The 23,228-nt window shown below is 39.0% G+C and overlaps 1 protein-coding gene across 1 annotated transcript in view; it reads left to right on the forward strand.

Annotated features, from left to right (window-relative positions):
• ttc27 (tetratricopeptide repeat domain 27) overlaps positions 1–23,228 on the forward strand; it is a 68,564-nt gene that overhangs the window by 40,002 nt on the left and 5,334 nt on the right. Inside the window, exons 11-17 of the mRNA XM_088351862.1 lie at positions 6,572–6,685; positions 9,537–9,632; positions 14,405–14,527; positions 18,416–18,643; positions 18,762–18,860; positions 21,498–21,550; positions 22,931–23,096. Of these exons, the coding sequence (XP_088207988.1) occupies positions 6,572–6,685; positions 9,537–9,632; positions 14,405–14,527; positions 18,416–18,643; positions 18,762–18,860; positions 21,498–21,550; positions 22,931–23,096 (879 nt within the window). The remainder of the gene's footprint in view (positions 1–6,571; positions 6,686–9,536; positions 9,633–14,404; positions 14,528–18,415; positions 18,644–18,761; positions 18,861–21,497; positions 21,551–22,930; positions 23,097–23,228) is intronic.

The raw sequence follows: 23,228 nt of genomic DNA on the forward strand, positions 1-23,228 counted from the left end.
CTTGATTTTGTGGTTTTTGTCACTGTCTGGACGTTTTTGTCATTTTGTCAGTTCATAACAAAAAAAAAAAACACCTTCATTTTAAAATGTTATTGTTAAACTAGGGGGAATTTCAGAAATGTAGGAAATAGCTCCCAAGATGGACTTAGAAGTTGGAATGGTTCGAGTCAGTTAAAGAATGCAGAAGGTGCATATCTGTTAGGGTTTTGAATGTGAACTTGTGGATATTTGGCAAGTATTGAATACTTCTATATTTATTCTGAGGGAGCTGTCAAATACGACTTATTTTGCTTTGTTGATGAAGCATGGTGTAGTTAATCGGTATGCTTAAATACATCCATCCATCCATTATCCTCAGTAGGGTCGCGGGGGTGCTGGAGCCCATGCCAGCTAGCTTCGGGCAGTGGGCAGAGGACACCCTGAACTGGTTGTCAGCCAGTCGCAGTGCACACTCGCTTATTCATACCTAGGGACAATTTGGACCGGCCAATTCACCTGACGTGAATGTTTTTGGAATGTGGGAAGAAACCGAACATACAAACTCCACACAGGAAGGTTCGATCTTATGACCTCAGAACTGTGCCTCACATGCGCTAACCACTGCGCTGCCGTGCTGCCTTGCTTAAATACATCGAAATGCAAAATTGTGAATTTTGAGGTTGAGTAAAAATTTTAATTTTAAAATCGCTCGCATTTCCTCGGGGGTCTGCAATCCTGCGACATGTACGAAACATCATCCTTCTCTGACCAGACAATGACTTTAGGACGTCGTCATCTTTTTTTTTAAAGGAAAAAGCTCTCTTGAAGCTCCTTTGCCCATTTGTCCATGCCATGCATGGACTGCTTCACTATTCCTATTTTCCATATGGGACCAACTTCGGACACTAATTCGCCGTAAAGAGGAACGATTCTAGGAAGCTGTTCTTCCTTGATGTGTGGACAAAGATCTGATCAAAGCCATTCCTGCCATCTAATGGTGATTTATCATACTGAAATCATTCCCAGAGGCTTGTTAATCACTGAGCAGCAGCACCAAACCCTTTGTAATACCTTTTTAAAATAAAACAAGAAAAACAGATTTTCCACCTAAACTCATTCATATGTTACGACAAGCAGCACGGCAGCGCAGTGGCTAGCGCGTGTGCAGCACAGTTCTGAGGTCATGAGATTAATAATAATAATAATAATAATTTCCTTGTATTGTCATTCTATGTAACAATGCACACAGAACGAAATGTCGATACACCTGACCCGTACAGTTAAACTGTAGCGAAGCCGATGCAGCCGCAGCCAAACAGGGTGCAGCCATTTTTAGTCATTAGGTGAGCAAACCCCCCATTCCACCCCTTAATGCTGAGCGCCAAGCAGGGAGGCAATAAACCCCCTATGTGGAGTTTGCATGTTCTCCCCGTGCTTGCGTGGGTTTCCTCCGTGCACTCCGGTTTCCTCCCACATTCCAAAAAAACATGCATGTCAGGTGAATTGGCCAGTCCAAATTGTGCCTAGGTGTGAATGAGCCAGTGAGTTGTCTGTCCCTGTGTGTCCTGCGACTGGCTAGCAACCAGTTCAGGGTGTCCCCTGCCCACTGCCTGAAGATAGCTGGGATGGGCTCTAGCACCCCCGTGACCCAACTGAGGATAAGCGGTGCGGATAATGGATGGATGGATGAAATGTCTGACAAATTCATTTGCTGCCATTGATGACAATAGATGTCACATCCTTCCTGATTAATGTATCACGGGAAAGCATGCTGGGTCTGTGAGCAGGCATCTTCCCAGTCTACATGTAGATCCAGGAATCTGCAGGCTGGTTAGATGGTTGTCACATGTCTGGCTGTCTTCAACGACTAGCCTCAAGGCAACCGAGGGTTTTTCAAACACAACAGCAATGGTTACTAGTTACTTTGGGCACAGTGGCCATAAATCGAAGTGCTTCCTGAAGCATGACTCATGAGAATGAGATTTATGATAACCGCCTAACAGTGGACCAATGTGATCATGACATTGAAGCATGGTGGTGGCAGCATCTTGCTGCGAGAAGAGAAAATTGGAACGAGGCTGTCACATTAAAAAAGTGGAAGGCTGTAAATATTTTCCGAATTAGCTGCAAATTTGTGGATGCATAGCAAATCCTTGAAACGCTCTGAAATGGATCAGGATGGAACATTTTCAGTTTGAAATCAGAAGATTGTGTTCAAAGAACAGTGTGGACGACGCAAGTGGGCTGAAACCACTGGACCTATTTTTCCTGAACTCCATTTAAAAGCCAACTATTGTGTATACATCTTGACCAGCGTTATAAAAACATAACTAAATTAAACAATTTCATAGAAAAGTGAATTATACTGTAGTTTTTCTCCCAGGGGAAAAACACATTCAATAAATGAAATCCACTGTGGCTGTTATGGGAAACGTTCTAAACCCTAACCCTTCTCCCTATATTGGTTCAAGCCTTTTTATTTTTTTCACGCATTTAAACAATAACGTTTAGAACAGCCAAAACACAAAAAACAGGCACTCTGAGTACTTGTAAATATTTGTGAGCCTCTTAGGTTTTATATATTCAGTATATTGTCGCTCTTGTATTTTTAATATTTGTTTTCATATGTGGACTGTTAACATTTTAACAATCCATGAATGCAAAATCACAACAAGTCTATTTGATAACATCAACATTCCATGTATGAAAAAAGTGTTTTTAATGTCAGTAATGATTTGTACTGTAGCAGTAACTAATGGGGGGAAACTGACTTTTGTTGCTATGTAGAAAAAAAAAGTTTCCTTTTTAAGCTTTAATTTTAAATTCATTTCATTGACCTTTTTATACTTGTTAGTAGATGAGAACACATCAAAGGGACAGTATTTAGCATTGATGAATGGTAAAACAAATTCTTTTAAAAAAGATATAATACTGAGGAAAATACATAAAAAAGTTAAATGAAGATTTTTCTTTTTTCTTTCTTTTTTTTTTTTTTACATAATACATTCTTGGCTACAGGTTCCCCCCAAAAAACAAAAACCGTGTAAAAAAAAATCTAAAATTGGGGAAGCACGGGAGAGCAGTGGTTAGCCCGTGTGCGGCACAGTTCTGAGGTCATGAGATCGAACCTCACTGTGTGGAGTTTGCATGTCCACCCCACATTCCAAAAACATGCATGTCAGGTTAATGGGCCATTCTAAATTGTCTCTAAGTGTGAGTGAGTTTTCTGTCTCTGTGCACCCTTCGACTGGCCGGCAACCAGTTGAGGGTTTCCCCTGCCCACTGCCCAAGGACTGCTGGGATGGGCTCTAGCACCCCCGCGACCCTACTGAGGATAAGCGGTGCAGATAATGGATGGATGGATCAGAAGAAAATTGGTGCTTTTTGGTCACTTAGTGTCTCTGGAGTTTGTCCTTGTGCTTTTTAGCACTCGTTTTCAGTTGCACGGCTCAACATCAACATCTAGTAGTCAACTAATCTACACTGTCCTTTAAAGGGCCAACAGTTTAGATTTATTTGTAGTTTTTGCGACGTAACAAGTACTAACATACCCCCAAACACATTCATTTGTGACCTAACTATTATTATTTTTGACCAATATTAGCATGACGCCACAAATCCTTGGCTAGCATGTTAGATGTACAGTTTGCTTGGGTGTGACCTCCTTTAAAATGGATTTTCTTTTATGAAAATGTTTAGTTTTAAATCATTTTGCTGCTTCTGTGCAATTTTATGAAAACAAAATACAAGTTGTTTTGTTTTTGAGATGTGTATACATCAACTAACAGAAGTGTTTTCCATATATACTTTATTTGCTGTATATATATATATATATATATATATATATATATATGCTTTTCATGAATATTTTATACTATTTACATTTCTTGTAAAATGTAATTGGAGAATCATGCAAAGAAATATCCGAGTAAGTATTCGTTTCGCTTATGAGGGCAAGGATAAACTAAAATATCTCAGTATGAGGCGCATGAAGAGACGTGACACAGTTATCATCAGCATGAAATATAGGCAATAACGGAATGTTGTGAGGTCAACATCAGTCATGATCTATTGAATACAACTATGTTTTAAGTCTTCATTTAAACAATTTCACTGAGGTTTTAGATCTCAGGACCCAAATGGAGAAGGCTCTCCAACCTGCAGATTTCTTCTTGGCTCTTGGTAAGGCAACATTTTCCGAGCGAAGGCTCCAAGCATGAAATAGGTGGGGGAATTAAATCTATGAGATATGTGGGGGCAAGTCCCATGCACAATTTTGTTAAATACCAACAGAACCTTAAAATTCCATCTTAAACTGACTGGGAGCCAGTGCAGGTCAGCCAAACTTGGGGTCATGTGATCAAAGGTAGTTACTGTTTAAAATGTATTCAAGCCTTTAAAAATATTCCCAACATGCGTTGTGACTTCGTTGTAAATCTTGTTCGATTAAAAAACAGACATGTCAAAAGAGCAAATGGAAAAGGTTCGCTTGGATGTTTAATTTGATTCCACACCAAATGTTTTCACTAATTTTCGTCTCTTCTCGGTTAACGAACATCATTGAGCCTCCAACAGAAATTTGGCCTCGTGAATCTTGATGTACGTCGTTTTATTCCGAGTTGTTTGAAAGGACAGACTTATGGCAGTGCGAATACGCTCCAACTTCTGAATCACATTTTTAGCCGATTGCCAAAACTGCAAGGGATCCAAGCTAACATCATGAATCGTTTAAGAAATTGCCAAACAAATTTAAACCATTATTCCCCAATAAACCACGGCACTTTGCAAAAGTGACTCAAGGGAACAATGTTTTTTGTTTTTTAATCGAAACTCAAAACATATAAACAATGGACTATTTGATAAACTGAATGTTCCTTTCCTGAACACATCACAATAGGCTTTATATAAAAATCAACGCTACCATCTAAAATGAAAACCTGATTTTCAAGGTGCACTGTGTAATATTTTTGTGGTGAGTTAATGGTGGGGTGCTTGGTTTGCGGTGTCATTTAAAAGTTAAAAATAAAATATTTTCTCTATTAAATACGTGTTAACAATGCCTAACTGAGTTCATAGAGCCTTTATATATTTTTTATCTTTCTTATTTTCTTCCCTATTTCCGGCCACGGAGCTTATTACGCTGGACTTAAGAAAGTAGTGGGATGGGAATGAGTTTGATTTCACGTGCGTGCTTGCGGTTTTCTTTTATTCCTGGATGAAAATTGTCAAATTGAAAAAAGGATAGTTTCAAATCCAGTGCAAATTCCAACCCAAACCCCCCAAAAAATGAAAAAGAGTTTATTTAACGCGCCTAGGAAGCTGCAACGACTATTTCGGGCAGAAGATGGCGTCAGCAAGAATATTTTGAAGTTACGAATACTACTGTTGAAAATCCATTCATTGCATGTACTTGCACCAACTTTGGCTGCATTTAATGATCTAGCAGCTCCAGGTGGTAACCTATACACTGTCCCTTTAACCAGCTCTACGGATCTTAATCTGAATAGAGTACATTTTTGTGGATGTAGTGTACGTCCATGTGATTTTTCTAACACATTTATATTACATAGTATAATATAGTTATCGGCAACAAATTCTAATTCTCCTCTTCGATCATTATTAATATTATTCAAGGAAAAATGTAATCAATATTAAAATGAGGAAAGTGTACTTGAAATAAACATACTATTAATAAATAAAATGTACATAATACATCTTTAATATCACTATATCATTATTTTTTACAATTTGGAGCTGTAATAATTGTGAAAATAAAATATTGTAACACTAATATAGTATCATAGAAGATATGTTTATTGCAAAATTGTATTTATTTTATTTTGTTGTGTGCAAGTAAAAATAATAACTATCTTAAAAGAGGAAAAACTGTATAAAATTAGAACAATATTAGTACAAAATTAAGAAACTCGTGTGTCAGTTGAGCGATTGTTTTTCTTTGTTTTCATTTTCAAAATAAGATTTTTGCAGTGTAGGTTTTATTTTATTTTTGTATGTTTTTTAAGTTATTTAAATATAAATAAGACATAATAATAAGGATTCCAAATAACGATGGGGCCCAAAAACACTTTTTTGTGATCTTCAGATTATTACCAATGTTTTGCTGACCTTAATGTTTTTTTTAATATATAAGATTTAGAATATTAGTTATTTATTACTGACTAACTAATTGCGGCATTGGGCAGCACGGCGGCGCAGTGGTTCGCGCGTGTGCGGCACCGTTCTGAGATAATGAGATCGAACCTTCCTGTGTGGAGTTTGCATGTTCTCCCCGTGCTTGTTTGGGTTTCCTTCCACATTCCAAAAACATGCATGTTAGGTTAATTGGCTGGTCCTAATTGTCCCTAGGTGTGAATGGTTCTGTCTCTGTGTCCCCTGCCCACTGCCCGAAGATTGCTGAAATGGGATCGAGCACCCCCGCGAACTTACTGAGGATAAGTGATGCAGTGAATGAATGAATAATCGCGGCATTGACAATATGGGCTTTAATGGTTTTTATCGATTAAATAAATATACCTGTAAACTAATAACTCTTTATTGAGACGTACTGTGTCCTTTTTGTTTCTTTTCTCAGTGTTTACTGTCTCAACCCAAGTTCTGGGCTGTGGAGGTGACAGCGCTTTGCCTGAGGACCAAGCTGGAAAAAGGCAGTCCCCGATGCATTGAGAGGGCCATGATGCAAATGCAGGTAAATCCCACAGTGCTCACATTTGTACTGCAAAAAAAAGACATGATGCAACTCGTCTCTAATTGTTACGGAAGGAGAAGAATCATGTTTAATGTTACCAGAACGTTTCTTTTCACCAACTGTGATGCAACGGCCCGGTTAAAAATTTGGTTTGAAATAAATGACCCGCCTCTACCTCAAAAGTCCCCTTGACTAAACGACTAACGTCACTTTAAGGATTTGTTCCGTGTGCAATTCCACATCTGGCCAGATGTGACCAAATGTCAAGCCGCAAGTCACGAAACTGTGACACTGTTTGCCGCGTCCTACTCTCTTTTGACACATCTCCTCAAAGGTTTTTGAATGTGTGCACATCCTGCTTTGTGCAAAATCAGTTTAGCAACAAAAAAGTAGAAAAGCAAGTTATATAATCAGTTTTGTCCTCTTTATTTCCCCACACTAAAGACTGGATCTCATGAATGAAATGGAAGGAAATCCTGATGAGTTGCCGTTGAACTGAAATCGCTTAAGTAATTTTTTTATTGGATTAATGTTGGATTCATTTTTGATATAATATGCAGTCATTTACTTGAAACAATATTGGTAGGCTGCTCATGAGGAAAGATTGCAAAGATTAACAAAGGTTGGAGAAAGTTTTTCTTTAAGTGCTTGGTTGTAGTTTTTTTTTTTTTTGGAGGCTGTAAAAGTTTATTCCCATTAGGGATTGAAAAATGAAACTCAATTATGATATTTTTCACTCCCATATTAGGTTTTTTTCAGCCAGTGTTCAGGCATACCCTCTTCAATTAATCTTCACCGAACGCTCACTGTTATCCTTTTACATCTATTAGTCTTAGAAGATAACTATTATGATAATATTCTAGTCACGTTTTAAGGGACAGGTAAAATATTTCGTTATTAATTTGTTTAAGCCGGCTACCCCCTTTTCTCAAAAAAGCTCTGATGTATTATTTTTTTCGTGATTTATTAGAAAAGTGTAAAGCGGAGTTAACTACAAAAACTAGAAAAAGTTATAATTTCTTCTTATAAGCGTTTGATAAAATACTTCCTATATTGTGAACTTACGCTACAGTGTAGCAGTGTCTGGAATAACGTCTTCAAAACGTCTCCGCCTGGGTGGCCGACAACTTTTTTAAGAAGAAGGAGAAAAAAAAAAGCAAAAGATGTTTTTCAAATTAAACGTTTTTTATTCCAATTTTGAAATCGTCGTTGAGTTTGGGAATTTGTTTGTTTGGCAATCTGCATACTCGGCAGCCGATCAGAAGCCTGCATCAAGTAACTTTGTGCTTCCGGACTTTCCCGAGCCATTATAAGGTCCTGCATTCTCATCATTTTCCAAAGTTGACGACAGAGAACACAAGAAAAATCAAATAAGTGGTTAAGAATCGAGCCAAAACCTCAGCCCCAGAAGAAAGATTCAAAAGGAGCTAACAAAATTGATGATGGTACAAAATGTAAACGTACATTAAAAGCATCGTAGAAAGAGGAGTTCACGTGGCTTGTAGCAGACGACGCAACGCAAATATGTCATGAATGAAGATGAGTCAATACAGGTACATACTGATGGCAGATGGAAAACTGCCATGTCATATACTTGCAATGAATGTTATAAGTAGATTTATAATGAACGTAATTTGAAAGTGTTGTTCTGTTATATATCGTGATTGTCAATCATTAATACTTTGCAACAATTGTTTTTTTTTTTGGCGATTAGTCGTCTTATTGTGTTTCAAGTTGTGAAAAATGGGGCAGGCAACTTTATGTCCGCTAACGTTTTTGCATGAGTTTCAGACACTGAGTGTAGCCTATTTTAACAATGAAATAATGAAACTGTAAATCATTGGAGTTTCTTTTTACATTTTCTATAATAAGTGTGAGAGTTTTTTTTAATTCAATTAAAAAGTGCCTTGGCTTGAAAAAGGTTTAGAAACAGTCCTCTAGAGCAGTGTTTTTCTACGAGTGTGCCTGGGCATACTAATGTGCCGTGAGACCTCGTCTAGTGTGCCGCTGGAATTTTCCAGATTTTATCTTTCCCAAAAATCAGGCCTTTATTCAGTATTTTTGCTATCTTCAGACGAGGAACTGTAATAGTCATCCATATCAGTAGGTGGCAGTAGATTCTAATATACTTTTGTATACTAATTATCTGCTCCTGAGGTAGCACAGTACATTTAATAACTTAATTTGTTTAACAAAGCGGTTTGAGATTGCACTGTAAAAAATAAAAACATAAATATAGCACATTGTTCTTTTTTATTTTAAGTACTATTTTCTTCTTTTTATATACTAATTATCTGCTTATGAGGTAGTACAGTGAAATATTTGACATAACTTCATTTGCAAACATTTTCGACGGACGGTGTGCCTCGGAACCTTTTTATAAATAAAAGTGTACCTTGATTCAAAAAGGCTTGAAAAACATTGCTCCAGATGGCAGGAAAGAAAGCGAGTTTCACTAGCCTTTATATTTAAGCCCAGAGCACCACCTCAAGGACTGGAGAGCTACTGCAAGTGCTTCATGAAGCTTCATTTTTCTAACACTAGCCATTTTTATTACACTTTATCTTCTAATGAGCCAAGTTTTTCTGTGGAGGTTTAATTATAAACTCCTTCTGATGCATTTACAACTAAAAACTCCAATCACTACCATAGTTTTTCCTATTTATTTGGATTATCTTCTTAATATTATGTCAACATTACATATTCTTGAGTGTTGTGTCTATTCTCATTGTGAACAATGTCAACTTGTTGTTATAAATGACAGTAAAGATAATTTTTATTCTATTTATTCATCTTTAAAATGAGGATGCGTTTTCTCCATTTTGAGCAGAAAAATGTGGATTTCTTTCAGGCATTAGTGGACCATTTTGACGACAAGAACTGTCCCCTGACTGAGCGTCTGAAGGTGTTTTACTGCTGCCATGCTCCAACCAGATGGGTTATCCAGGTAACTGAGCCGGATTGTTTTTTTTTTTCTTTTCTTTTGAGTTGTCTGGCCACAACAGAGGATCACTTTTACTTGGAAAGACGCTGATGGAACTCCACGTTACATCCGTATGTGTGGCCCTCGAGCACAAACAGTATTTTAATAATAAGATGATTAAAAACAGTGCTCTGAATAATTTTTATGATTGATAGATTTATATAAAATCACATCAGGGAATTGAATTCAAAGCCAAAATATGTATTCAAAGTTGATTTAGACTCTACTTATGTGGCTGTGTCTAGTATTTAGCGCTTCCTCGTGGTAAAAATGTCAGTTATTTAAAAGAAAACAATATTGATTTCTTGAACAAAAATACATAAACAGTCAAAAAAATAGAATTTGTGTATTTATTGGATTTTCGATGAAGCTTTCCTAAAGGGGGGTGACATAGGGGGCTGACGTAGCCTTGCTGCTTTGACTTTTTTTACACTTTTCAATCACTTTCTTCAGTTTTCTTTCATCTTTCTACTTTATTTTTACCTTTTTTTTTACTTATTCCCATTTTTCATGTTTTTTCCTCTGGCTTTTTTCAGTTTTCCTTTTCTTTTCCCCTTATGTTTTCTTTGATTTCTTTTTTTTCTTTTTTTCTTTTAATTTGTTCAGTTTTTCATGTTTCCTAATTCTTTTTTTCTTTCATTTTCTACTTTGCTCTTCTTTCTGTTTTTCCATTTTTCTGTCACGAACCAGGAGCGGAGACGGGACCCAATCGCGTTTGTTTTACTCCGTTTTATTTAGAAGGAGAAAAGGAGGCATCCACGATCCGATGATCGTCAGTCACGGGTAGCAGATAGCTGGAACGCGGAAGTGGCACTTCCGTGTTGAGCGAAGTTAGTTGTTGACAATGAGAAAAAACAGGTCGATGGCCGGGACAGAGGAGCAAAAACTTAAACGGGCCCAGAAAAAATGTCAGCAACGGGAATCAGACAGAACAACAGGGCAGGATAGAGTCAGGAGTCACAAAAGTTTGCCTAGCGTGTAGCGTAGGTTCGCAGACGATCCGACGAGTATTGTCAGGAAGGCGGGGGTTTAAAAAAGAGGAAGCAGCCAATCAGCGTCCGTGGCTGTTGGCGCCAACGGAGCAGACTCTGGTGCCTCGCATCAGTCACCATGACATTTTCTTGTTTTTTTCTATCTTTTTTCCATTCTGTTTTTCCTTTTATGGTTTTTCACGTTTCTTTTGTTTTTAATTTTTCTTGTTTTTTCCTTTTCTCTTTAATTCCTCTTTTCTCTGTCTTTTCACAAAAGGCTAGGTAAGAATAACTGCATTTCGGTCACTTTGAGTCCCCGTAATTTGTATTCTTCCTTATGCCTTTTCAAGACAACACAGCAACATCTAGTGGTCAAGTATTACACACTGTACCTTTAAGGAAATCAGCCTAAGAAACGAGCCGATGGTTTCACTTAGCAAAAGGATTGCTTGAGGAGTCAAATATGAAAAAAATGTCGACGTCTGTCGAGCAGCAAAGCATCATAAAAGCTCGGATGACGAATAGACGTGATAACATGTCAAAGATATGTGTCGTCCAAAAAAAGGGAGCTTTGGAATAATGGAATAATTTACACTTGTCTGAGACATTGAAGGAGGAGGAATGCCTGAGAGAGGGGAAGAGAATTTTGGGGAGCTTTCACCCGGGTGCCATATAATAACTGATAACAGCAATAAAACCGGAATTGAAGAGTCCTTATTGCAGCCCGGAGACAAGAAAGTAGGTCGAGAGCCTTGATTGCATCGGGTGATATATTTATTTATTTTTTCACAACAAAGGGGGTAGAAAAGGCTCTTTATATTGCAAAAGGGTTTTGCTTTTGTACCGAATTGTATTTTTATTTTGTATACTTTCTATCACTAAAAATGAGAGCAAATTTTCTAAATGCATTCTAATTTTACACTTGAATTAACAAACTCAAAATTTTATTGATGTATAACAAGCACTCAGGGCAGCACGGCGGCGCAGTGGTTAGCGCTTGTGCGGCACAGTTCATGTCATGGGAACCTGTCGTGGGTTCAAATCCAGCTCCAGACTTCCTGTGCGGAGTTTGTATGTTCTCCCCGTGCCTGCGTGGGTTTCCTCCGGGCACTCCGGTTTCCTCCCACGTTCCAAAAACATGCATTTCAGGTGAATTGGCCGGTCCAAATTGTCCCTAGGTGTGAATGAGCGAATGAGTTGTCTGTCCCCGTGTGCCCTGCGATTGGCTGGCCACCAGTTCAGGGTGTCCCCTGCCCACTGCCCGGAGATGGCTGGGATGGGCTCCAGCCCCCCCGCGACCCTAATGGGGATAAGCGGTACGGCTAATGAGATGAGATGAGAACAAGCACTCATAGATAATATGGACCCATACTGATTTCTAACAAAAGAAAATATTGTGTTAAATGGTAAATGGTCTGCATTTCTATAGCGCTTTTCAAGTCAATGAAGACTTCCCAAAGCGCTTTACAATGTGCTTCACACTTACCCATTCACACACACACACTCACACACCAATAGGGAGTCAGCCATGCAAGGCGCTGACCTGCTTATTGGGGGCATTAGGGATTCAGTGTCTTGCCCAAGGACACTTCGACATATAACACGGAGGAGCCGGGAATCGAACCTGCGACCTCTTGATCCCAAGACGATCCCTACCTCCTGAGCTAATAGAATAGAATAGAATAGAATATGCCTTTATTGTCATTGTTACAACATGGGATATGCTGTGACAACGAAATTGGACAACTCCAGTTCCACATTTACAGTGAGGATAAGGAAACAAAGAGAGAAATAATAATAACGCCCATTTTCTCATTGTTGATCAGTACAGACGCTCCCCTACTTACGAACATTCGACTTATGTAAAACGGTAGATACGAAGATTTTTTTCGGGATGTCGAAAGACATACGGACATTGCTGTAAGTTAGATTTTGTATTGTGTGCACCTTTTTCCGAGTACAGGACATTACTGTAGTGGGGTTTTTAAGGGTTATTGATCTATCTTCGTTATTCATTATCCATTATCCGTTAACGGTCAGTTCATAATACGCTACAAAGCCTAGGAACCGGGACACTTACTCTCAGCCAAAAGGCCAAGCTAAGGTCCTAGCCCTAAAGCCTTGCTGCGATCATTGCGAATACACCGTTCCCGGAGGTACTGCAATACCGGGCCGATGCGTGGAGTGGACAGAGCAAGCTCTTCCTTACAAATATCGGTATAGTCCAAGACCTTTAGCTGCTTCTTTCCGCCACTACTGGCGTGTGGCGCTGTGAGAGGTCACCCAGCATCCAGCCCGAAGAAGAAATCCGGCTTCCTCTTCCTAGTTCGTGGGTTGACATCTCTCCTTCACTTGCTCGTAATCCCACCGCTGCCACCAATGTAGCGTGTCATTTTGTGTGGGTAATGGATTGCTCCTCGTTCATGGGAAAATACTCAGAAACACTTACGGTCTCTTTGGAGAGCGACAACAGTCACCACCCGTTTATTGTAAACACACAGAACTCTCTCAAACTAAACTCTCGCGCTCCCCTACACTCTCGCATCATTCATGCCCACCTCACATTGTACGCCTACCCTCCAGCTCGCTAAGAACTTTGAAACTTTTATTGTTTAATATCTCGTCCATCTATTCAATATGGTTGGTGTAAAGTGTGAAGAAAAGGCGAGTATCTTTTGAAACGAAAGTGGAATAAGAAAGCTTGATGCGGTTGAGATAATGGTTGGATTGCTTTTTTTTCCCGGCCACTTTATTACCATGGAGAAGGACCTCTTAAAGCACATGAATGAATGAATGAAAACTTTATTTCAAACATCAAAATAAAAACGGAACAATAACTTAACAACAAAATAATGTTACATAATATGTTTGAAAAGGGGTAGTAAGAAGCAAATGCTTATATTACCTACCCCTTATCTTCCCCACCAAATACACCAATGATATAACAACAATTGTAATGACATTAATAATAACAGTTATGATATAAGAATAGCAACAATAACACAAAGTTAACTAGACACACTATTCCCAATCTCCCGCACCACTCATACCCCACCCTCCTCATCTCTGTATTTTGCCAGGATTGTTTCTTTGTATCTAAACCTGAACAAGTGAAGAGTTGGTCACCGTTCGATCTCGTCTTGCAAACCGTTCCAAAGCTTGACTCCACATTCAGACACACACATACTTTTCCTGGTGGTTCTCACCTTTGGGATTATGAATTCACTACAGCCCCTTAAGTTATAATTTCCCTTTTTCAGAATGAATAAATTATGGATGTTTTCTGGCACTGTTTTTGTTGACCTTAAAAAGCAGTTGTGCAGTGAAGAATTTTACTAAATCATCTAATTTGAATCATTTGGACTGCAGGAATAAAATATTCGTATGATCTCGATATCCTACCCTGTGTATGGTTCTAATTGCACCTTTTTTCTTCTTTCTACATTTTCCAAAAGTTAGTCAAACTTTACTTTATTTATCTTTATAGAGCATATTATTTTATGAAATGTTTGTTTTTTTCGTACAAAACAATAGAGGTTACTTATACAAGCCTAAAACATACTTATATAAACCTACAAAATATACATACAAAATATAGCACACAATATTTTTTACAGCTCGCCACCGTGCCGCTGTGGTATTGTACTTGTTGCACTTGTTGACATGGTGTGCTCTTGCAAGTAACACAAACAGCTGAAAATATGTGGCTAAATTGAATATGTTTCTTTGCATAGTACAGTCTTCAGCATCCATCTTTCTCTCCAGAAACAACTGGCGACTCTTCTGACAGATCTCGCCTGCATCAGTTCAGCTCTAATCATTTACGAAAAGCTGCAGCTATGGGAAGATGTTATCATATGCTACGAGAGACTCGGCCAACACGGCAAGGTATGCAAACTCCTATTTTCATTCATAACGTATACTTGAAATCAGCAATTTTGACCAACGGAAATTGCATTCGCTTTCATTTTATACGCTGCTTATTAATGCGGCAAGCAACTTGGGTGTGTGATTTGTGAATACGACCATGTTGTTCCAGAAAATGCTCTTCATGAATTTGAATAAAGACATTTTTTCCCACCCGCTGGAGAAGTCGACCAAAAAACAAACGTGTAAATCATAGACGATAATTAAATTTTGCACAAGGCATTACAAGCAAGGGCGAGCTAGAGAGGGGACTTTTATGGAAAGCTGGTGGGTCAGGAATTCAATTGAAGTGTTTTGATTATAAAGCCTTAGAAAAATAAGGTTTCATTTGAATTATACAGATATGATCACCAAAACTAAAAAGATTGCTTATGCGATATGGGTAGTTGTTTCGGAATATTTATTGTATGTTTAAATTGTGTTGTCCATTAAATCTGTTATTCAAGAAAATACATTTGTCAAAACAAAACTTTATTCAGAATGTATTCCAATAAGTATTAGAGGGAGGGATAGGGAGAGAAAGAGAGAGGGAGAGAGAGAGAGGAGGGCGTGGGGGAAGAAAGAGGGAGGGAGAAGGAAGAGAGAAAGGGAAGATAGAGAGAGGGAAGAGAGAGAGTGAGTAGGGGGGAAAGGAGGAAAAGAGATAAAGAGAAGGGGGGTAGAAAGGCAGAAAAGAGAGAGGGGGGAAAAGGAGGAAGAGAGAGAGGGGGGAAGAAAGGAGGAAAAGAGAGAGAGGGGGGGGAAAAGCAGGAAAAGAGAGAGGGGGGAGAAAGCAGGAAAAGAGAGAGGGGGGAAGAAAGGAGGAAAAGAGACAGGGGAGGAAGAAAGGAGGAAGAGAGAGAGAGAGAGAGAGATGTGAAGAAAGGAGGAACTGAGGGGGGGAGAAAGGAGCAAAAGAGAGAGATAGAGGGGGTGTGAAGAAAGGAGCAAAAGAGAGAGGGGGTGTGAAAAAAGGAGCAAAAGAGAGAGAGAGAGAGGGGGGGGTGAAGAAAGGAGCAAAAGAGAGAGAGGGGGTGTGAAGAAAGGAGCAAAAGAGAGAGAGGGGTGGTGTGAAGAAAGGAGCAAAAGAGAGAGAGGGGGGTGTGTGAAGAAAGGAGGAAATGTGAAGGGGGAGAAAGGAGGAAAAGAGAGAAAAGAAAGAGGGGGAAGAAAGGAGGAAGAGAGCGAGACGGGTGGAAGAAAGAGAGAGAGGGAAGGAAGAGAGATAGAGGGGGGGTTGAAAGGAGGAAGAGAGAGAGCGAGAGTAACCCTAAACACACTACCTTTTTGCACACAGAATACGGTACTCAAAATGTTATTACCAAATCATGTTCACAACATGGGTGACTCTCATGTGCCTCGCACAAACTATGGTGAGGTAAATGGGATACACAACCAAGTTGTGCTTCTACTAATGTTGAAAATCAAAAAAGTAATCCAATGAGGATCATAAATTCTTTGAATATTTCTAACAATTTGTGTGGGCGGATTGAATAATACTCAAAATGTTATCGCCTATAAATCCTCACAACATACCTCGCACTCATTACAGTGAGGCAAAGAGCATACACAACCAAGTTGTGCTCCTACTAATGTAAAAAATCAAAATATAAGGATAATGATCGCAAAAATTTTGATAATTAAAAATATTAGGATGTTGTGGATACAAGTCTGTCAGCCATTAGTGGGACCTCCACTATAATAGTTAACAGTTTTAAGCAAGCAATAATAAAATTCAAGTTACTATAGGCTGTAAATTGGTAATACTTGACATAAAGCAGTGCTTCTCGATTATTTTCTGTCATGGAAAAATAAAACTTGACGCAATTTTAAACAGCTTGATCAAACAAAATTGTCAAATATATTACCCCATATTACATCATGATGAATAATTAGTGTATAAGAGGGCCACTTATTGATAAATGTAACCGTTACCTGGCTGGTCACTAGAAGAAAGCAAAGATACTAATCAATATTGTTCTTTTTGCCAAGATAGGATTGGTCAATTTCCTACATTTAAGTGTGTAATAATTAAAAAAAAGAAAGGTTTCTATCCCTAGTGGTTTTTGGATCATAATCCCCAGGATAAACAAGGGTTCACTGTACATCAAATGCTATAGATTGAGACAATCAACAATAAAAAAGAATAATAACACAGAAAAGTGTATTGAAATGTCCTGTCGTATATAGTTCTCGCTCTTATTTCTGTTTTATTAGAATATAACACAATTGTCTTTATTGTCATTGATTTCCGTGTGGTGAACCATTGTATGCAACAAGATTAGACATGGCACTCCGGGGTAAACGTGTAATAAAGAATTCTAAAGAGAAAAATGAGATCAAAATCTGTCAGAATAAGTAGGCAAAGATACTGCTAACATATTGCTTAGAGACTGGCCCAAGTTATAATAATAGTGCATTGTAACAATGGTGCAATGATGACTCGTCACCTACTCTAATTTCGGTTAATAAACCAGTTATTAGTTTGTAAAATTTTAGAATCAACCTAAATCTGTGTTGGTTTCACACTATAATACACAAATCTTAATGACCCTTCAAATAAATGATGAGAGGGGTCATCGAATAAGCAAAGAAAAAACAAATTTAGACGTTTTCCAGTTCGGAAAATCCCAAATATATGGATATGCGCTTTAAGAACATGCTGGTTCAGCAATCCACAGTCGATCCAATTCCTACCGGGACCTTGATGTGGTTCCCTATGACAGCAACCTTTTTGGTGTGGAGTGCCACTTTCAAAAGTTCTTGTAAATCAGAGTGTCACACCAAGATTAATGACTCGCACAACATTTTTTTTATATCCAACTGAACTGTATAGACATTGAAATTGTATAACTGACCAATTTATTTTCCACTATCCTTGTTCATCAATAAACTAAAAAATGAATGTGAGCAACATGTGGAATGGCCTGTAGACACAAGAACCACAACCACAAGAATCAACCACTCTTCATCAGCAATGAACTATAATCAAAAAACAAGTGATATGGACCGCTACCATACTATTCACCAATGAAACCCTATTGCAGAAAATACCAAAACTTGAATTGCACACACGCTTCTTTAATGTATTTGCCATTTTTAAAAGGTTTTCTGTCCTTTGCCATGCAATGAGCAATGTGATAACTTGCTTCAGTGGTGGTGTTTTTAGCAGTGACAAAGGTTTTCAGGGTCCGTGTTTGTTTGCCGTACCTGAACACAGCGCGTTTTAATGTCTCCGCCTTGTCAGACTCCTGCTTGAATTCATGTTCATGTTTCGTCTCGTAATCATGTTTAACAGGCACAAAGCTCTCGAGGCATCATGCACAAACAGCATGGTCTTTTTCTCGTACAAAGCCACAGTCATCTATCCACGCTGGCTTAAAAGAATGAGATTTTTTCGCACAAGGAGCTGTCGTGATTCATTCTTTTATCGCGCGCCTGTGTTTCGTTGGCTGGGTTAATACACAGCTCTCTCCTCCTCTCCTCGTCGACACATGCTCACACACGGAGAAGAGGAGGGCGGGCGCTACCTTAATGCCTCCAAACAACACGGTGCGCAATTGAAAATGTCTAAATTTCAGGTTAAAATGCACATTTTTTTTGAAAAAAGAATCATTATTTTGCCGTGCCCTCGTGTGCCACTGCTGGCACGCGTGTCATAGGTTGCCAACCCCTGCCCTATGATGAATCAGATTCTTGTTGGATTCCTGGTCTGGGTAGCTCACCACTCAGATCCCTGAGATTTCCAATTGTCCAAGGAATTTGTGAATTTTCTTGGAAGATAAAAAAAAAAACCTCCCCTTGTCTCTATGTCTTAGATTTTTAATTTACGAGGACAAAGCTGACACGTGTTTTCCCCCACCCGCTCAGGCCGAAGAGATCGTCCGGCGGGAATTGGAGAAAAAGGAGACCCCCAGTCTGTACTGTCTGCTCGGAGACATCCTGAGGGATCACCAGTATTACGACCGTGCTTGGGAACTGTCAGGCCGTCGTAGCGCCAGAGCTATGCGCTCCAAGGCCCTGCTCTATCTCCGCAACAAACAATTCCAGCAGTGCGTCGACTGCTTCGAACAGTCACTCAAAATCAACACCCTGCAGGTATAAGTTATCGTTACGCTTCATAGGAAACACACCGTCGAGCGGTTGATTGCGAAGGCGACTATAAATCTGTGAAGAAAATCCAGATTTGAACCGAAGGCGTACGTTGTGTGTGCAGCTCGGCGTTTGGTTCGCCCTCGGCTGTGCCTACTTGGCCTTGGAGAGCTACGAGGGCGCGGCCAAGGCTTTCCAAAGATGTGTGGGACTGGAGCCAGATGTGAGTACCAAGATAAACACACCGATGAAACGTTACAGCGGTCGTCCGAAAGAAAAACACGAGAGAGGCATAAATCTCTCGCTTTACAACACGCTTCTTGTCAGTCCTCCCTCATATCTCTCTCTGCACACACTGTCTCGCGTCTAGACCGAAGAAAAATAATGTAATCCCTTTTGAGGAACCACTATAAATATTTTGGAACGCGATATTGCAGCAATATAGGAAGTGTATTAACCGTTACTTGCCTGTGGACGAGTTTGCTGTCCTGTTTAAAAGGGTCTTAAAACGTGTGTACAAATTTTGCATTGGGACACGAAATCTTTTTGTATTTTTCAGTTTTAAATCTTGAATATTTTTGGCCGTGCTCTTGAAGTCATTGTTGTAAGAGAGCAGCATCGCTGCTGAACTTTATAGACATTTTTTAGATAGATAGATAGATTCTTTATTCATCCCTGTAGGGAAATTCACATTTCCAGCAGTATCCTTTTGTTGTAAATTAACAGGATGGCCTCAGGGTGCTATGTTGTAGTTTAGCAACAGCGGAGTAGATGAAGTCACACGCTAGGCTAAAAGTTTGACGTCCCTGCAGCAGATGTGCCCAGGGTTACACCACCTCGTATTCACGTAGATAGCGAGTCTGCCTCCTCTCCGCTTCCTGCAGGCTTTTGTGTCTCTGTCTGTCCTAACAGTGCTATGTTGACAATGGAAAGTGCAAAAGTGCAGGGATAAAAAGGCCCATAGATAAATTATTTTGAAAGGGCAGCAATAGAAAAAGTGAATAAGCCTACGTTATGTAGCTCCACGTTAGCGTCCGGGATGCTAGACATGACAATTGGTGTGGACATTCAGAGATACTATTAAAACCTTTTTTTTATGTTCATACAGCTTCATATACGGTAGAAATCCTTGTTCAAACTTTTTGAGTTGCAGGCTGAAATGGGTTCAAAAATTGGTAGGGTGGGGGGAAAGGAGTTTTTTGCTTCTTTGTATATTCCCATACAGTCTTGAATCCAATACTTCAGTAGCTGATGAGGAAAAAACATAACGTAGGCTTATTCACTTTTTCTATTGCTGCTATTTCAAAATAATTTATCTCCATTTTTGGGGCTGGGTTCTTATTATTCCCCCTGCATTTTTTGTACTTTCCATTGTCAACTTTCCATGGAAAAAAATGAAAAAGGACCAAAACATTGGAACTCTTTTGCTGCAACAATAAGCAATGGATACATAAAAGATAGACGTACACGTTGTATTTTATTTTTCATTCCTCCATAAATATTCCATTTGATCAAATTTGTTTAAAAATGAAAAAGACAGAAAAAAGGAAAGATAAAAGAAAGCAAGGGAGAAAAGAAAAAGAGAGAAAGCGGGGAAAGAGAGCAAAACAGTGAATTAAGAGAAAGAAATGGAAACAGAAAACAAGTCTGTGAAGCCCTTTGAGACTCTTTGTGATTAAGGGCTATACCACGTCTGCCCGGACGCCCGGGGTGTCCATCTTTTATGTCAGGCGTACAACTTACAAAACGTCTCCGCCCGGGTGGCCGACAACTTTTTAATGGAAAAAAAAATATATATATTTTCGTTTGTTTTTTCCCCCAAATCAAAAGTTTGCTTTATTCCGATTTCGAAATCTTCGTTCGGTTTGGAAATGTCGGTTCTTTTGGCAATTTGCATGTTTGGCAGCCAATCAGAAGCCTGCATCGAATAACTTTGTGCTTCTGGGCTTTCCTGAGCCTAATAGGGTCGTGCATTTGCATATTATTTTCCAAAGTAGACGCACAAAGAACCAAGAAAAATGGATAAGTGGTTAGGAATCAAACCGAAACCTCAGCCCTAGAAGAAGGATTCAAAAGAAGCCAACAAAATTGATGACGTTACAAAATGTTAAATGTACATTAAAAGCTTCAAGGAAAGAGGAGTTCACGTGGCTTGTGGCAGACGACGCAACGGAAACATTGCAGGAATGAAGACGAGTACATACAGGTACATACTGATGGCAGATGGAAAACAGCCATGTCATATACATGCAATGAATGTTACAAGTAGATTTATAATAAACTTAATTTTAAAGTGTTGTTCAGTTATATATATTCTGATTATCAATCCTTAATACTTTGCAACAATGTTCTTTTATTTTTTGTGATGAGTCGTCTTATTGCGTTCCAAGTTGTGAAAAATGGGGCAGGCAACCTTTCAGAGTTGTCTGCCCTGGTCTCCGCTAACTTTTTCTCACGAGTTTCAGACACTGTTAAGCGCTATACAAATAAACATGACTTGACTTAAAACACTCAGCAAAGCAACACATCATGTTCCATTTTTAAGCACTAAACTTGATAAGCTTAAAAAACTCAAAATTCTATAATGATTTCTAGATGGGTTTTTTGTTTGTGAGAGGGGAGGATTGGTAACTATCTTGATTTAGAAAAAACATAAATCATAGCAAGCACAGGACAGGAAGTCACACAAAGGGACACTGGGAATAAGCACTGTGTTTTTAAACAATGTTATTCATATTATCATTATATTCTACCATCTACCATCGACCCAATCTATGTATTACTTTAAAAGCATCTGTAAATTCTTAGATGGCATCTTCTAATCTAAGCTTTTTTTCACTTAATGGCTTTCTGCTTTTAGAATGCAGAGGCCTGGAACAACCTGTCGACTGCATACATTCGCCTTCAAAATAAGTAAGTGAGATCCCACAGGATACCCAAATGGCTTGTGTAAATATGTGTGGGTGGTTGTTTGTTTGGGTCCCTTAACCACTAGGGTTGTTGTGGCACCATTTCCTGTGGTGTATCTTGGGCGCCCATTCCTCTCCAAGCCAACAAATGTGCAACAAATCATTGACTCATCGGAATTTCACCGAATATCAAATGAATCGCCAGCTATTTAAATAACTGACTAATTGTTTAATGCATTTTTAGATCAACGCTTCTGGTTCTCAACAGTAAATGATCACTTTAACGTCTGCTATTTAAGGAGACCTTCTACGTTTGTGTTGAATAAAGATGAAACGTTTTCTTAAGCCAGTAGAAAAATCTTGAATTACTATTTGGTACATTCAATATTTTTCAAGAACTCTTTCATATTGGTCAATCTCAATTTGTAGGCTTTATTAATTTTCACAAACTACTTTGTGTTCTAAAAGACCGTATTTATATTGAATAATTATGCATTTTTTGGTGATTATTTTAAAGGGGAAAGGTTCTCATCCCTGCACTGATAATTTAATCAGTTCAATTTAGAAAACTGTTGTATTTTCATCCCTTATCAGTAACTGAATAATCGTTTAATTGGTTATAGAACCCAGGACTTGAAAAACGTCCCAGTGTGAAAACGCAGCCTTTTTGTAAAACAAATTAAAAACAAATTTGAATTTGTCGCGGCCACTCTCAGAGGGAAGCACAGTGCAGAAACAGATTAGTGCAGTGGTCTCTATTTCGAGTAGGGTTCAGTACACTGATCCGGCAGGCAGCAAAGGTAGCGGTCCAAGAATTCTGTGGGCGGTACTTGTGATCCAGAAAGGGGACAAGGGGTTCGGTACACTGGGACAACAAGTCTGTGACAAGAAGGCGTAGTAAATGACAAGATAGACAACAAGCTAACACATAGCTGAGGATACAGAGTGTTTAAAGAGTGAAGAGGGAGAGGTGTGATTGGAGGGTAATCAGGACAAGTGACACCAAGTGTGGTGTTGAAATTAGAGCCAAGAAGTGAGTGATCAATTACCAAAATGATTGAAAAAGCAATTGACAGCCATTGGTCTAGGGCGCTCCTCCAGCATGATGTTTCCCTCCTCCAACACAGCTGATTGTCTCAAAGAGCTTTGCGAAGCCTGAAAGAAATAACCATCTGAATAGAGATGCATACAAAATATATGGAGAGTAGGTGTGCTTGAGAGCTAGTCATTTTAAATAAAATTATGGGCGGGTATTTATGACCTAAGGGAATATTGTCAATTATATCCCTTCATGTCTATTGATAACCGGTCATTGGTAAAACTGTGAGACATCAATGTCAAAACAGTCATGTTTTTGTCTTTCTTTTAAAACATTTTCGTCCAGGAATAAGGCCTTCCGCACCCTCCAAGAAGCCCTGAAATGTAATTACGAACACTGGCAGATTTGGGAAAACTTCCTGGTTGTCAGTGTTGACGTGGGCGCCTTCGCTGAAGCAATCAACGCCTACCACCGCCTGATGGATCTAAGGGACAAATACAAGGACGTCCAGGTAAAGAACAAACTTCCCCTGACACTTTCATTAAGTCTACTACAATTGGCAGCGAGGGGTTTGATATTTACTCAAGATCAGTATCCTGCTGTCTGGCATGCGGGTGCCGAATGCGTGATGTGTCTTAGTTTC

This window comes from Urocampus carinirostris, chromosome 13 (assembly GCF_059441175.1).
Source record: "Urocampus carinirostris isolate Australia breed hairy pipefish chromosome 13, RoL_Ucar_1.0, whole genome shotgun sequence".
NCBI lineage: Eukaryota > Metazoa > Chordata > Actinopteri > Syngnathiformes > Syngnathidae > Urocampus > Urocampus carinirostris.